The sequence below is a fragment of the Eutrigla gurnardus genome (genome assembly GCF_963514095.1).
Source record: "Eutrigla gurnardus genome assembly, chromosome: 19".
NCBI classification, from domain to species: domain Eukaryota; kingdom Metazoa; phylum Chordata; class Actinopteri; order Perciformes; family Triglidae; genus Eutrigla; species Eutrigla gurnardus.
The window spans coordinates 9,563,080-9,579,564 of NC_139930.1; the positions used below are offsets into that span (position 1 = coordinate 9,563,080).

Below are 16,485 nucleotides of genomic sequence, written 5' to 3' on the forward strand. Positions count from 1 at the left end.
GTCATACAAACCCATGTCGGGTGTTTTGGGGCTGTCTAGCAGATACTTTTTTGGGAGGGGACGGGCAGTGCAAGAGAATAAAAGTGGGAAGAGGAGGAGGAGGAGCCAATATATTTAAATCCTGTCTGGGTTTCAAGTAGACCATGGACCTCCTAATCTCATCCACTTGACAAACATACACACAGGGCCAGGCAGACGTCTAGCTAGCCTATTTTCATGTGACCTGAATTCCCCAGTGTGGCATTTTTTGCTGCCAGGCTAATCTCATTAAGCTGGGTGCAGAGCCAGAGAACAAACACACTAGGCATCCCTCACTGCCACTCTGCCTTCACTCCTCCTCTTGTCTTCATCGCATTCACTTTCTCCATCACTCCCCCCACCCATCTCTTCTTCTATGCTTCCATTTTTGTTGCCGTCTTCCTTCCTCTGCCACCTCTTCCTCCTGCTCAGTTGTCTTCCATTTCTGTCCCTACTTTCTGTCTTATTATGGCTTGTCGGAGCAGGACAGAGTGGAGCAGGTCTAGCTAGGCAGTGGGGTCGAGCCCAGAGAGCCACCTCTGCTTCTAGACACGCAATCAATCCTCATTATAGCCGGCTCTTCTGCCTTCCACTTGTCTCTTCACGTCTGCCTGTTAAAGCTCCACACCGGCGTACACCTCCGTCTGCCAGTTTGTGGAGATCAATGCAGTACGTTATTGCATCTGTGTGGCGAGCCTGATTCATGGTCAATGCACAACACAATGTAGTGCTTTACAATCACCCTTAACCTCCCTGGCTACTTCTAGGGGTTGATTCTGTGTGTGTGTGTGTGTGTGTGTGTGTGTGTGTGTGTGTGTGTGTGTGTGTGTGTGTGTGTGTGTGTGTGTGTGTGTGTGTGTGTGTGTGTGTGTGTGTGTGTGTGTGTGTGTGTGTGTGTGTGTGTGTGTGTGTGTGTGTGTGTGTGTGTGTGTGTGTGTGTGTGTGTGTGTGTGTGTGTGTGTGTGTGTGTGTGAGAGAGAGAGCGCAACATGTGGGGCTATTGCAAAAAAAGAAAAACCCCAGCCACACAGAAAGCAAAGTTATTTATAAGATAGGGACTTGTTTCTGAAGCAGGGCACCAAAGATGGAATATAAAATGCTACCACATGCAGTTCTGTTACAGATGGTTAGCCCAGATTGGAGGTGGAATCTCGGCTTCCAATCAGCTTGCCGTTTGCAGTCTCGCTGAGCTGCTGTTTTGAATCTCGTCTCAGCTGGTATTTAGCAAATTCTTGGTCAAAACAGGTCGTCATCAGAACAATGATGTATTTCATGAAAATGAATCCTCAAGGATAAGTCTCACTATGGAGAACTTAAAAGGTCCATGTTATTTTCTACGGATATGGTTGTTCCTTTGTTTTTCCATGGCAACCTACTGCTAAAAAGATTTTATAAATGCGCTTTAAGGTTGCAAACGAGGCACAGAGGAAAGAAGCTTTTACCATAAAGCTTTGCTGATTTATACAAATACACATTAAAGATTAAACTGACTTGCTCAGCACCTCATTCTAATGTATTTTACAGGAATTGCAATACTTCCAGGGGAATACACTTATCTCGTTTCAAGCCTGAAATGAGGCACAATGTAAACCCAGAGGAAGTTGCTGATGAGTACTGTCTAAGGCGAGGCTTCCTGTAAAGCAAAGATGGTGCTTTGAGTTTTGGGAGCAACTGGCCGAACTGGTCAATTAAATGTTTTCCACAATACTACAATTATTACCATCATACGGTCGTCTATTTCCTGTTTTGCTTGTTTCCTTTTTCTCTAGAGTTCCCATTTAAAAGATTCACCGCCTCCTTTTGAGTTATAGTCACAGTTTCCCATACTTTTGTATTAGCTGAAAAGCGGTGGTCCGTATCGAAGTTGACGCTCACACACGGCAGGAAAGCTATGAATCTGTGCTGAGCTGTGGCCGTAGAGGCAGGTGTTCACAGAGTACAGAGGCATCATAAAGGCGAACGCTTAATGTATTTGTTTGACATTGTCATGTAGAAAACATGTCCACTTGAGTGGAACAGAGCCATCACTAATGTTATTTGTACCACATGTTCCTACAAAGTTGACTCACATGTCTGCTGTAAAAAAAAAGAAGCCTGTTGATGTTCAATACAAACGTTAAATATGACATATCAGTGTGTATGCTAAGAGTTTATTACATGTCTATAATACATTAGACACTACTCATACTGCATTATGATGTGCTTATCGTTATTTTAATGCATTATAATCAATGTTTGAATGCATATTTATGTGATTATAAATGACTGTATGTCATCATGTGCTTTTAGTCAAGTAAACATTTATTCAACAATGTTTTGTGTCTTTTCAAATACTCCTACCTTACATTTATTTTGATAAATGAAAAACGGCACAACGTGCCTCAAATCCATTTTAGCTAACAGTGTTTGTTTTTGTTGAGAGCTAGCATGTTGTTAAATATTTATAGATTAATTTGGGAAAATGTCGGGCACCATCTCAGAATTTTATCATACCATCAGTACATGCAGGGCTCAGCCCACACTTGTCACACATAATCTCTTGAACTGTATTCTCCAATTCATTGCTGCTTGGTATTTATCTCTTTAAAGATAATTCATTTTCCCACAGTCCCTTTGCCATTACCTTTCTGTGCCACAATGGACAAAGCCATGTTGGGCGTTATCTCGTCATGGCGGCGTCTGTCTGCCTGTCTGTCTGTGTAGACACATTATTGTGAGCACACTAACTAAAGAACAATGCTTGATAGTATCTCTCTTTTTAAACTGCAGGTTCCTCAAATAGAGCCGATGGTCTGATTAGATTTTACCTCGCTGCCTAGATTCCCACATTAATAAGGACGGTTTCCTTCGAGCTATCAAAACTAAAGTACTAACTATAACTATTTCAAGAGCTACAGTTAGTGGTACGCTACAAAGGTTTGAGTTTTCGTAGCGCCAACAAGCTGAGATTTGGGCACACACAATCCCTGGAACCATTCGTTATAACATCTTCAGTTCCATTTATGACTCAGCATTTCTTTTATTTTTAGTCTCTTGGTGGCACAGGGCCAGGCTAGCTGTTCCCACGTTTCCATGCTTTCTGTGCTAAACGGCTGCTTCTGTTTTACTGTACAGACATGTTGTCTTATATAACACTATTTCCCCAATAACATCAAACTATTCCTTTAACTTAGCTTTCGGATTTGAGCTCTCGTGACTCATACAAGTTCCTGCCTGTTACGGCTTTGGGGTGTGTGTTGTTTTCTCTGCTCCAAATCTGTATCTCTGAATGTAATTGTTTAGTATTTTGATTTGTGGCAGGCCTGTCTTATGTAATGAACTTTGTATATAATTCATCGTGTCAGCCACTCAACCTCCCTTCGTCTTTCTCTCGTTCCCACACCCATCTCTTCCCATACTGTCACCTGTCACTTACCGACGCTCGTCTTTGCCCCAAGAGGAAACCTACTGTGACATGACCTGATCTGTGGCTTGCAAGGTCACCAATCTGTTCCTCACAAAGTCCTCGGTTGTCAACTCTCAACCTTCTCAACCTCCTGCCATTTCTTCCGCCTCTCTGTTCCCCACTGCTGATCAATCTATCAGGAAGCAACCATTTAAAAACACCATTACAAGTGAAACCAGTGTAGTGGGAAACCAATTAACCTTTACATCCTCCCTCTCCCCCTCAGGCCCAGGACCTGAATGTGATTGAGGAGGTGATCCGCATGATGCTGGAAATCATAAACTCTTGCTTGTGTAACTCTCTCCACCACAACCCCAACCTGGTCTACGCGCTGCTCTACAAGAGGGAGCTCTTTGAGCAGTTCAGGACGCACCCGTCCTTCCAGGACATCATGCAGAACCTGGACACGGTCAGTCAAAGTTTTTTTTTCCCCCTGATAGTCCTCTCAAATATCACTTTTGTGAGAGGATGATTTGTGATAATTATTCCATTGATCAAGGTTATATAGATTTCCCCCCCGAATGTCCTCTCCGTCTGCAGGGATACTCTCCAAAACCCAGGCAGCGCTGGAACATATGCGAACTGCATTGTTAACATGGTGCGCAGTTGGACTGTACGTCACGCTGAGCCCCGTGAGCTTAAGCAGTATTGATGAATTAATCAGTCCCCTTGTGTCGAGGAGGCTGTGTGTCAAATCAAATATTCATTGAGTGTTGGGGGGGGAGAAGGAGCAAGTGTGAGAGAAAGCTGTCATTCATAGCTGTATTTGTCACATAGAGGAGGAAAGGAAGCTTTGGTGTGTGTGAGGGATGGGGGGTTGCTGCATACATGTAGCCATGGGTTTTGCTGTTATCCATAAGTATGAGGGAAGCGTGCTATCGAGAATCCCTCAGTTCAGTCAGTCTCCCTGAGGCTATTCTCTGAAGCCTGCCCCTGTGCTTGCAAATCCGTGTGTGTGAGCATGAGATTCAGGATGAGGGGCTGCTTTTTTGCTCCTCTAAATTAACCCCATATGGGAGGCCTTCAGAGTTAATGAAGAGATTAGTATTAGATAGAGAGACACACACACACACACACACACACACACAGTGCTCATGTGGGCTCTGGTGTGTTTGAATTCTCTTAAGCAACCACGGAGCGTGAGCAGAGAAAACATTGCCCGTAGATGCGTTTTTCACTGTTGGTTTGACAAATAAGAGCATTAAAAAGAATCCGTAATACCTAGAGTTTTTTTAATGATCAAATATCAAACATTTCTCCAGGGGGGAGAAGCTAGCACTGCAGTGGAAAACGCAAAAATACAGTTTCCTTGATCTCTTGTCTGGGCTTTAACCCAGAAGGCATCAGATAATTTGAGCTTCAGTGAAGTGTTCATTTTAAGTGGGATGCTCAAACCCTATGGTGAATTTGTAATCTGAATTACTGTATGTATGTGCTCTCCGAGTTTGTAGCCTACAGGCATATTAAGAGAGCGTATGTTTGTAGCATGTTGAATTTGGTGTAGAGGTTTTTCCACTCTGAAAGCCAAATTCATGCTGTTTTATAGCCATTTCTTCAACTTTTAGTCCTTTTAATTGCAAATATTCTCAATCAGTATTGTCATATAAATGCCACATAAACTGTACTTTATGTAGCACTACATGCTAAAGATAGACCCTTTTTCGGTACTGTTGCTAGGAAACATGACAACCCATGCTTACGTCTCGTTGACTGCTGTTGCAAAAGCAGCAAAATTTCATATCAAATCAAACAGATATTTTTTTCCCCCCCATCAACATGCAATGTTGACAACATTAGAGAGAGCATGCTGTGTACCGAACGAAGCCCTCTACATGTAGCATGATGCCACTTTGTTCAAACTTAGATCTCCATATTGCACCCAGTGTCATCATATAGGGCGTGGCTGCTGCAACATCACTGTGACAGATCCAAACAGCGGGATTAGAAGAGTCAAAGAGCTTCACGACGGAACCCAGAGTTGATATTAATCCCCAGTGAGATCAAGATGACATGAGATCCTGTGTGTTAAGAAACAGGAATAGGATTAAATGGCTAAAGATTTAGAGTAGAGCCCAACCCATGCTGGAATCTTTTTTTTTTTAGGTCAATAGTGATACTTGGAAATGTTGCAGCATTATAAGAAGCATTTGAATTTGAACTTCGAGCTATTTGCTACAGTCCTTATTTTCTTATATAAACACAGAACATTACCATAAATTATTGTAAATGTCTATATAAAAACATACAAATGAACTGGGAGAACAGAGGGGGTTCTCCTTTCATCACACGGTTGACACTTTGATCTCCGGCCCTTCCTGTCTGCATGCCAAAGTGTCCTTGAGCAAGACAGCGACTGAACCCCTTCTCCTAAATGCTGAGGATGAGTTAAATGCAGAGTTCAAGTTTCATTATGTCTCGATATATGTGACAATAAAAACAAAGTTACGTTTTTTTTAAGTTAATTCCACGTAAAGCTACAACCTGTGGTAGGTTTTTCGAGCACCAGAGTCCCTAGAAAGTATTACATTTTACTGCAGCAGGGTTTGACATTCTGCCCTGTACAGTTCTAGTTTTCCCAGGCCTCCTTTCCCTCCAGCTGGCCCAGCTTGGTCTGGTGCATAGTGTCGGAGTTGGGACCATTGCTGCTGGGTGCGGAGCTCCGACTATGTCGAAGGTGGCAGCATTGCTGGATCTGAGTCTGTCTATGGTGGGCTGGTCACTGCCTGAAGCCCCGCTGGAGTCCCAGCTGTAGGAGTTTCCAGTGAACCTGCATGAGTTAGTCTGATGTTTCACAGAATCTGACATGGCGGCATTCAGAAAAACTATATTGAAATAGCCAATCTTCTCGCTGATGGTCTCCTTTACTTAAAGTTCTTCACAGTACCCTTGAATATAGAAGGATTGAAGTCAACTATACATAAAAAATGTATTACTGTGATTTACTCACTTAAACTGCTGTATCCATGAATGAACCCAATATTGGTTGATCATTGGGAGTCAAAAAAATAAGGTGAACAACCAGTTCGTTTTTTTTTTAGTAGGTTTAGGTTTATTTCCAGGTTTAGATTTAAAAAATGAGATATGGAGTGTTGATTCGTGAGCTTCAATGGTTCTGGTCGGCAGATTTTGTTGCCTTTAGACCGAACCAGGCTAACTGTTTCCCTCTGCCTCCAGTCTTTATGCTAAGCTAACCATCTCCTGGCTGCAGCTTCATATTTAAGTGACATTGGTATCAATCTTCTCACCGCACTCTTGGTAAGAAAGCATATAAGCCTATTTGCATAAATGTTGAACTGTATGCATTACAAATCGTCTCTTCTAGACCAAATGGATTTTGGGCAAATGTGGGTTCTGCATTGTGATTGGCTGTTCCCTCTTCTGCAAACTTTTAGGTGATTGGTTTCTTCAGTCAGCGTCTGGAGCAGGCTGGAAGTGACCTGTCAGTCGAGAGGGTTCAGGAAGTCATCATGAAAGGAGCCCAGGCCCTGCCCACAGACAGACTGAAGGTAAATCTCTCTCTCTCTCTCTCTCTCTCTCTCTCTGTCTCTCTCTCTCACACACACACACACACACACACACACACACACACACACACACACACACAGCAAGGGGTTGGATGTAATGGACAAGCCTGGAGACAAAGAACTATGAAATATGAGACTGGCTTAAGAAAAAGGAAGCGGGACATATTGGACATCAAGGTGCATGTGTAGAGGTTGCAGTGTGTCGTCGAGGGCTGCAAATTATGGTTGATTTGGTCCCGGGGAGTGGAGGGAGAGAGTATTATTTGTCTGGACAGGTGAGGGAAGGAGAGGTATGGGGGTAGGTGTAGATGGACTGAGGCAAGGGAAAGATGGAAAGAGCCATTGGGACATGAGACAAAAGGCTAAAGCCCAATTCTCATTAGCATTAATGCCCATCTTCATTCCATCTACGCTGGCCTGCTGCATGCGAACATGTAATGGCATTTCAAGGAGATGGGATGGGGGGCTAGGGGGCACTTTGTCATGGGCACATAAGATTGGGAGGGGGGGCGGGAGGGGACATAAATCTGCCACCGCGCCTCGTTACCCAACACTCCCTCCACTCCTGGCGGGTTCGCTAACCCCCGCCCTTCCTGGTGCTCCTCCATTAATCAGAGAGGAAATATGTAACCAGCGGTCTCCCCACTCCGCTCCTCACCAGCACAGAAGCTCTTAATTGCATGTTTCATCATGTGTTTCATGTTCTATACTTGGCGGCTGGCTGCAAGGCATTTGTCTCGCTGGCCGATGTCGAAGAGGGATGGTGTATGGCCACGAGTCCATGTGCCCTCCCTCTGTCTCTCTGTCTCACTCTCATTCTGCACCTTGGAGCGCTAATCTAGTGATCGACCAAGGAACCGTAGAATTACACATGGACCCATGTTGATAACCCTGCCATGTCCTTCAGCGAGGGGGCCATACCTGTAGCACACACTCATGCGCTCATCCTCTGCATTTGGATTTGTGCGTCTGTGTCGATGAGTGCGCGGCCATGTGTGCCATCCTCTTTTATTTCTGTGCAAACCCCGCCACCTGAGTGCTTTCCAGCTCTACAGCGTGACATGAAGGGAAGCGTATATCTGGGCAATGTCTCCTCGGAGAGACGTCCCCGCCGCTTCATGGTGCCATCGCTCAAACAAACAGCTGTCTCTTTACCTCTCGCTTCCTTTCATCTTATGAGCTCATTCAGCTATGCAGCTCCTGACGCGAAAATCTATAGGTTGGATTAATGTTGTGTGGAATCATCGATAAGTTGGTAATTACTGAGGAAAAGCTCTTAGAATGAGTATTGGTGTCTCAATCAGCTGTGTGTGCCTGAAGAGGGTTGACGAGAAAGAGATGAAGAGGATGTTAGTTCCTCTCTCTAAAGAAGAAGAAAAAAACATGGTGTTATTCTGTCCTGTGGTCACTTTTCTCTGTTTTGAAAGGAAATGGAAAACCAAAAAGAGCTAGTTGACTTAAGTAGAGCCTGTATATAAGTGGATGTAATCATCATGACGTCACCTGTTGGTTTGTGTACTACGGTTTTGAATCCTTGAGTTCGGCATTTTGGCCGTCGCCATTTTGGATTCTTGCAACCAGTTAATGGAGGTGACCATATTTACTCAAGTGAGAAGTAGGGGCTTTTTCTCATAGGCTTCCATGCAATCCGACTTTGTTTTGCAACCAGAGGAGTCGCCCCCTGATGGCCAGCAGAGAAAATGCATGATTAAGGCACTTCGGTTTTGGCTTCACTTTTCAGACCCAGAGGCTGGTAGAACCGCGGTGTAGCATGGAATGGAAATGTACCATAAGACTACGTCTATATTGGGCAGTCTACAGTTTAAAATTGGAAAATGATTCACGTCCATCAACATTTCCATCATCTGAAATAAAAGATTTCATGTTCAGTTCAGGTTGAAGACAGCATTTGTGCTGTATCATGTCAACATTTAAATCAGTGAGCACAAAGAAAGGTAGAGACAACGGGAAGTTAAAACTAAGCAACTCAGCCATCCGTCACACCTCCGGTCAGCGTCCTTCTTATGTCTGTGATCGCCTTAACTGTGTTGAATACAGACAAGTTCACAATGTCGTTTGACTCATTTACATATTTTTCTGTTAGAATGAAATGTGGTGATGTTAGCGATGCTCATACTTACTACCTGTTCACCAGCAGTCATGCTATTGCTGCTCTGTTGCCATCATTAAGTCATACAGGTTCCCAACAACAGCTGCACTGTGTGCTCAGCTTTGTTGATAATTTAAGTGATCAATCGTGAAGACAGACACTTTTGGGGCAATTAAAATTTTAATTTTAGTCTGGACAGAGGACTGAACTGGAGAGAAGAAGACTTTTGCAAAACTTCTTTAGTGTGGACGGGCTCTTAGCCTTTTGTCAACGGGTAACATTATTGGGTCTTGACCAATTTACTTAATTTACAAAAGAGTGAAAACTATACAAGGAGAGTAACCAGGTTGTGTCCGTCTCGTTAGATGATGGCTGCAAGGCCAGTTTTCTTAATGTGTCCATCTAAACAAATTGACAAAGACATTTCGCTATCTTTCTACTATTTTAGCATTTCACATTGGACAGAATCTTTCAAGAACAAGCCAAAAGTAGTAGTTAATGTGGACACAACTTGAATGTGCTTGTTGGGAGGAGCTGACAGTTGTAAAGTCAATAATTTTCTTTAGATTTTACTGACCATGTTGTTTTAGGCGAGAGGAACATTGTAGACACAAGGCTATGAAAGGAAGCCTGTTTACTTAAAGGATTTTCAAGCGCTCGCACACAGATGTAGACATGTAAATGAGGTCCCAACTGAAAGAAAAGGTGAAAAGAAGGTGGTTAATACCCCGGGGACGACCCTCAGCGCCTTGTCACTCAACCGCCGCTCTTTCATTCTTTGTGTGTGTGTTGTTTCAGGGTGTGTGAGGCTCAGCGCCTCTCATGGGCAGTGCCTGTGGAATGTGTTGTTTAGCCTGACCAGCTGAAATCTGCCTCATTGAGCGGTGATAGCCCACAGACTCTCTGGCTCCTCAGGACGGGACAGAGGGTCTGGGAGGTGCTTACCAGCTGTTAATCGGAACCTGGGTCTGTGTAGGTCTGATGGCTAGTCAGCACTTCTTTCCCACGCATTGGCAACACAGGGGACATGCGTTCTGACACCCCAAAGTCTCTTTCAGGACAGTGGAGTAACTTCATAACTGATCTTCACCTCTGACATGACAAATCTATGAACCTTAGGGCCGTAACTACTTTAATTAAAAACGAAATAATTGTTAAGTCTATAGAATGTAAAAAATAAATAAAAAAAAGTTAACAAGATCGAAAGCCTGCAGCCATGCTAGCATCTCTATGCGGTAGCATTTTGGTACAGCAGTGCTTTGAGCTAAATGCTAATGTTGCCATGCAAACATCTCACAATGACAATGCTCTCCTGATGAGTTACAATGTTTACAATGAACATGTATATATCAGCATTAAACACCGTACACAACTGTACAGCTCAAGCTGATGTGAAGGTCTTAGTCTTGCAGGTATTTGGTTAGCAAACGTGTGGAAACATTTTGACCCAGAGAATCACCAGGGTTAGGGTTAGTTAAGTTATCACAATTCATCCTGACGGAGACATGAATGTGTGTTACGCATTCCTTCCATCCAATAGCTCTCCAAGCATTTGACAGAAAAAAACATGTCAACCTCATGGTGGCGCTAGAGGAAAGGTCTGGGGGATCGGAAAAGTCATGAGGATTCAACCTCTCGGGGGTCAAGTGAGAACAGGAAATTAAGATAGAGGAGAAAATATTCAGAGAAAAAATTCAGGTGGATTGTCTGCATCCCCACTATGTGACTCATGGCCTGAAATCACGAGTGTTGGTATTTTTTAATTATGCAACATAACCATTCATTGCTTGCGTACCTGCGTGGAACTGTGTGCGATTGCTATTGTGTGAGTCCATAGCGCTCCCTTGCCGCATTCTTCCCCGTCTGACCGAGCTCTGACAGCACAGCGGCGTGCAGAGGCGGGAAGGGAACACCGAGTCCTGAGTGGAGATACGAGGCCAGCCAGCCAGTCAGTCTGTGTTCAGGGGCGAGGGCCTGACCCGCCAGGACCCATAACTAACTGATATGAGCCTGGGCCAAGTGGGCCCAGACAGCTGCCAGTCTGAGAACAAAACAGAAGAGGGGGGGGCAACAGAGCTAGAGGAGATATGTACAGAGAGGAAGCCACACGATAGACAGAATCAGGGACGGAGATGCCATTAAGGATGCTCTGATAGCTGTTTGTTTTTTTCCCCCAGAAAGAAAATCAGCGACATTTTTCCTGTGAGGCATGTAGTGATATCCAAGACTTCCCGTTGCACCAAATCCCCCAGTGGTTCTGTCCAATATACAAGTAGGAGGAAAAATGTTGGCCATTGTGGTTCAGGGCTCGTTTTTCTTTTTTCTCATTTTGTGTTCAGCATCCAGGGAAAATGGCCAGATGTATACGCCTATTTTTCCACATACATGGGCAATAATGGCGCTGTTTATTCTTTACCTTTTTTATTTGTCCAGCTTTGTTGCCTTTGTTCCTAGCAGCTATGTCAATTCCTGTGTAAGTGCGTCGAAGAGCTATGAAATGTCCACTGTGTATTCCTGCTGTTTAGGTTAAAAATCTCTGTGTTTCTTTATCTCCCCAATAATAACCTTTCCATGACACAATACACCAGAGAGGCCTGAGAGAAGAACATACTTGTTTTTAAGAGGAAATGTTGGCTAATGCAGGGGTTGAAAAGGAACGCTCTGCCTTCATTGTTGATGCTCAGCCAATTATAATTGTATTCAACAAAGCATTCAAATATATGCGGCAGAGGCTGAGAAAACACTATTTGTGTGCTTATAGTCAAGCTCTGATTTGTTTTGTTTGTTCACGTCAGCTCCGAATGCTGCATTCGAAGGTCATGATGAATTGTTTCTCATGATCAGTTGCAATCCAGCCGTGGTTTGAGAGAAACTGAAATATTGTTCTCTTAATGTGCTGCCGCTAAGGAGAGCTGCAGTGTGCAACATTATATTGCCACGGTGGCTTTAATGTCTGTCTATAGCTGTGTTCTTATGAAAACAATCAGTTAAAAATATTACATGACAGGTACAGCTCATGCTCTATGTTCCTCAAATAGATCGTTTTTGGAGCGATTTTCCATGTTTACAAATGAATGAGGGGCCCTTTTGATTCCCCAATGCTTTAAGATGGAAAGTATGTTAATACCACACAAACACACATGTTTGCTGATTAATGCTTTAATTATCTCAATGACATAATTAGCATAACCAGTTAGGTTTCATTCATCAAGATGATTATGGCAGGGACATTCATCAGCTCGATGGCCTCCTGCTAAATTTTTTATTTTTTAGTGCTTATGAGTCAACAAAGCTGCTAAATAAAATAAACTCAAATAGTTTCCACCTGAAAATGAAAAGCTACTCTACATCCTCTCTGCTAGCAAGTAAAAGTGAGCCTGGCTTGAGGGACGCTCATTGAGTGTCATATGAACATTTGATGAGTTGGTGCACTTGCCTACGAGACAGTCACCTACACACAAATACCAGCCACATAATACAGCTCCCGCATTGTGTCTCGCCGTCACAATGGTGGTGGTGTGTGTGTGGTCTGGCCTCAGTAGGCTGGCATATGGCCTGTGACCCCGTAGCCCCTCTGTCTGTGTCATTATGATACCGATAGTGTGGCTGCGAATAAAGCCAGCCAGGACTCAATAGACCGGACTGGGACCGTCGCATAAAGGCCCTCAGCGTCTGTCTTTCACCGCAGGCTGATTACTGGCTGCGTGTGTGCATATACATGCGTGTGTAGACAGGAGGATATAATGAGGTACACTTGTATTATTGATGCTCCTCTTTTTGCTGCCTACCTGCTGTTGAGTGGGTTTGTGTTGGCTTCAAGTAGGTTTGGAAGAGGAAAAAAAAACGTGTACATCCAGTATTCCTCATGCAGACACTTCAGATAGGAGCACTATATCTCGCCACAAAGGGACTTGGAAATTGTGTGGCGTATAGCTTTAAAGATTAGTGGATCAATCGTTTGGGTCTGTGTTTTCAAGCCGGAAATGTCAGCCATCATCTGATTCTCGCTCTTCAAATGTGAGGATTTTCTGCTTCCCTCTGTTTGATTTTATAATAAACTGAATGTGTTTGGGTTTTGGACTGTTTGTGGAATTAAACGAGACATTAATTGTTTGGTTCAGAAAAATAAATAAATATGTCCATCATGGTTCCCCCAGAGCCCAAGCTTTATTCAAACCTCTTGTTTTGTCTGACCAGCAACCCAAAACCCAAAGATGTTTAATCTATTATTAAAAACATTACAAAACACTGAAGTTTTCTCAATAAGGACAGCATTTATTGATTATCAAAACAGCTCATTTCCTGTAGATCAACTTGCTTTATCGTCTAATTGATTCAGCTCTGAATTTCAATATACTAACATGCACTAGTTGGGCCACGTGTATTTGTTGTTGCTGGATCAGCTTCGGACATAATCAACACTGAGGCCCTACTGTATGAACCCGATAACCTCTCCCGCTCCGGCCCAGTGAGTGTTTTGTCCATTACCCATCCATGTCATGACAGGCTGACGCTTGAAGGGCTGAGTGGCCATTACCAAGTAATCAGGTTACTCAGCACTCCACCAGTCTGAACAATAAGGTCACGACGGCTGACTCTAACTGTAAAGTTACACCCCGACATTTGGTTTCAGTTTATTAGATTGCTCTTTATGTATTTACTTGCTCTGTATTAAGGTCTATTTTCTCATTTGTGTCTGGGAAGTTTCTGGACAAGTCCTGAGCGACAGTCCGACTGTCCGACTGTCCCTGTCGATATCCAGTCGCCGCCGGTGCCTTGAGGTGACGTTAGCACATTAGCCGGCCCTTTAAGAGATCAGTGGTCGGGCCACAGAGTTGTACCTGTCCCGCAGGTAGCTGTAAGCAATTTCACCTCAAGGACAGATGGAATAACATCCGCCAGTGAGTTACTGTATCTGATGGAGAGTGATTACCGAGAGGCCTGAACAAGTTAACCCACCTGTACGGCAGCAGAGATGTCACTGTGCTGGTCACAGCACTTTATAAATATCAAATGTAGTGGAAGGCAACGGATGGTGGTGTTGACGTCTCAGGCCATGTTCACGCCGACAATAGGGCTGTGTGAAAAACTGCAGCCCTCTCATGAATTTCAATGAGATACTGCAGACATTACATGAAAACAATGCAGGGAAATGTCCAACCCTGCTTCCAGAAGACATTTCATCAATGTTACTGAACGAAACACACTACTATCCCTAATTTTCTTTGCTCCTCTTTTTTTGTGTCCAGAAGTTTCCGGAGCTCAAGTTCAAGTACGTGGAAGAAGACCAGCCGGAGGATTTCTTCATCCCCTACGTCTGGTCCCTGGTCTTCAACTCGGGAGTCGGCCTCCACTGGAGCCCGCATGGCATCGAGCTCTTCAGCATGGACTCTGGCTGAGACGCCCGCGGCAGCAGACTTGAGTGCGTCTTCATCCCCGATGAGTATAGGAAAGAAAAGAGGAAAAAAAAAAAAAAACAGACTGACGGCATCTGTGTGTTTGGGTGTGTGCGCATTGCCCTTTATAGTGTGTGCACGCTGCTTTGAAAGTGCCTCGACCTTGTACAGACTGGTGTATCTTTTTATGCAGCACAACCTCCTCATATCATAATACTTTCTCTGCTTCAACACTGTGAAGTTTCATCCGTAACAATCCAAAAAGTAGAGCCCGCTTTCTGACGGTCGCTCCGGTAGGGAGTCCCTATTGAACACCTGAGCGGCTTCACCTATGTTATCGCAAAGAGCTCAGGATGCTGGCGATGGATAATCTTAAGGTTTTTTTTCTTGCATACAAAGAAAAGGTCAATTAAAACACACGTACCTAAGTGTTTCACTGCTCTGGTTCATTTACGGCTGCACTGAATGCGAGGAAATAGTACCAACTTCATATACAAGACTTGGAAGTCATACAACATACATTTATGAATAACTTATATGATATTGAGTTTTAAGCATCTCATAAATTAGTGTTTTATTTTGACTGGCGTTGTCTCTGGATACAATGGGTTTGTATAAAAGATTTGTGTTTGTAAAAATGAATTTAAAAAAGAAAAAGGTCAGAGAAAACAGAAGGTCCTCTGTTTTGTTGTAACATGCATGGTTTTCAGATTTCGGTCCACCAGGGTTGCTGGGTGGCGTCGTCCAGTGACCCACATTAAATTACAGTCCAATTAATGGTTAAATTAAGTCCCTGGATAATATTAGCAGACCACATCGCTCTTCATGTGATTTCATTATTGCTTCCAGCCCGTTCATTTGACTTGACCCTTTGTCTTACCATTTTCTCTCCTGATGATAACCTGAGGCAAGATCTCAAACTAGGACAAGCGTCTTGTCCTATCGTGCATAATTACCGTTGAAGTTACTCTTTGATTTGTCACTTTATTTGCATGTTTAACTAGAAAACTTTGTATTAAATTATTATTTTCGTGTTTATTGCTTTTTTTTTTTTTTTTTACATCCTCCACCCTCCCAAACTGCAGATGGTAGCAGTACTGAAATGATTACTACTTATGAAAGAAAAATGGTGGTACTATATTTTGATTCTTCCCAGGGTGGAAACTGGCTTTATATTATTACATATAATATGACAACAGCTGTTATTTTGTGGCGAATATTACTTTGGAAACAGGAGTTTAAATAAAAATATGAAATCAAAGCAACCAACGGGTCACATGGTTATTAAGCAAAGTGAAATACTGTGTCCTTTAGGGAACATCATGGACATTAAAGGTGAATGTATTTTGTTTTCCATCAAAATCATACAAATTGCACACAGATTATGTCAGACAATGCAGTAATGAATGCTAGCTGAATTGCCATTCCTGGTCAGCACTGTTGGCACAATTAGCTGCGAGCTAATGGAGCTCGGCCGTCTCCATGTTGAGAGCTGCGTGGAGACAACAGATATGCTCTGAGTTTCTAATTCACCAACTTTAACTCCGCACAACAGGAAAGAAAAATCTGCCCAGCTAACCGCGACATGCGGATTCTATCTGCATCACAGAATATCAGTAAACGTTAGCACTGCATGTGTCTCATTGTTTCGCGTTGTGGTCATAGCTGCAGAGGCAGCAGAAACAGGCATGAAACCACTTTGGGGGGAAAAGTTTATGGCACAATGGCCCCCACTGTGTCGCCGGAGCTCCCACTTCCCAAGAGAATTTCATGCCTTTCGTCTCTATTGTATTGATTTTCATGCCTGAAATTCTCTCGTTCTCAAGGACGATATAATGGATGCAAAGACTGGCCCATTTTCAACACGGGGTTGATGGTAGGTTACAGTGAGGCTGCGTGTTTGAGGGCAAATTATCCAGACTCTTGTTCTCTCTGCACCAACGCTCACCTGCTTCCAGCTTTATTATCGCAGTGCCAGATGGTTGAGGGGAG

General features: G+C 43.5%; 1 protein-coding gene across 1 annotated transcript in view; it reads left to right on the plus strand.

The window, feature by feature from the left end:
* The window catches only part of dym (dymeclin), a 48,670-nt gene extending 32,916 nt beyond the window's left edge, over positions 1-15,754 (plus strand). Inside the window, exons 15-17 of the mRNA XM_084035861.1 lie at positions 3,690-3,872; positions 6,856-6,969; positions 14,347-15,754. Coding sequence (XP_083891987.1) covers positions 3,690-3,872; positions 6,856-6,969; positions 14,347-14,496 — 447 coding nt within the window. The 3' untranslated portion in view covers positions 14,497-15,754. The remainder of the gene's footprint in view (positions 1-3,689; positions 3,873-6,855; positions 6,970-14,346) is intronic.
* The last annotated feature ends 731 nt before the right edge of the window (positions 15,755-16,485 follow it).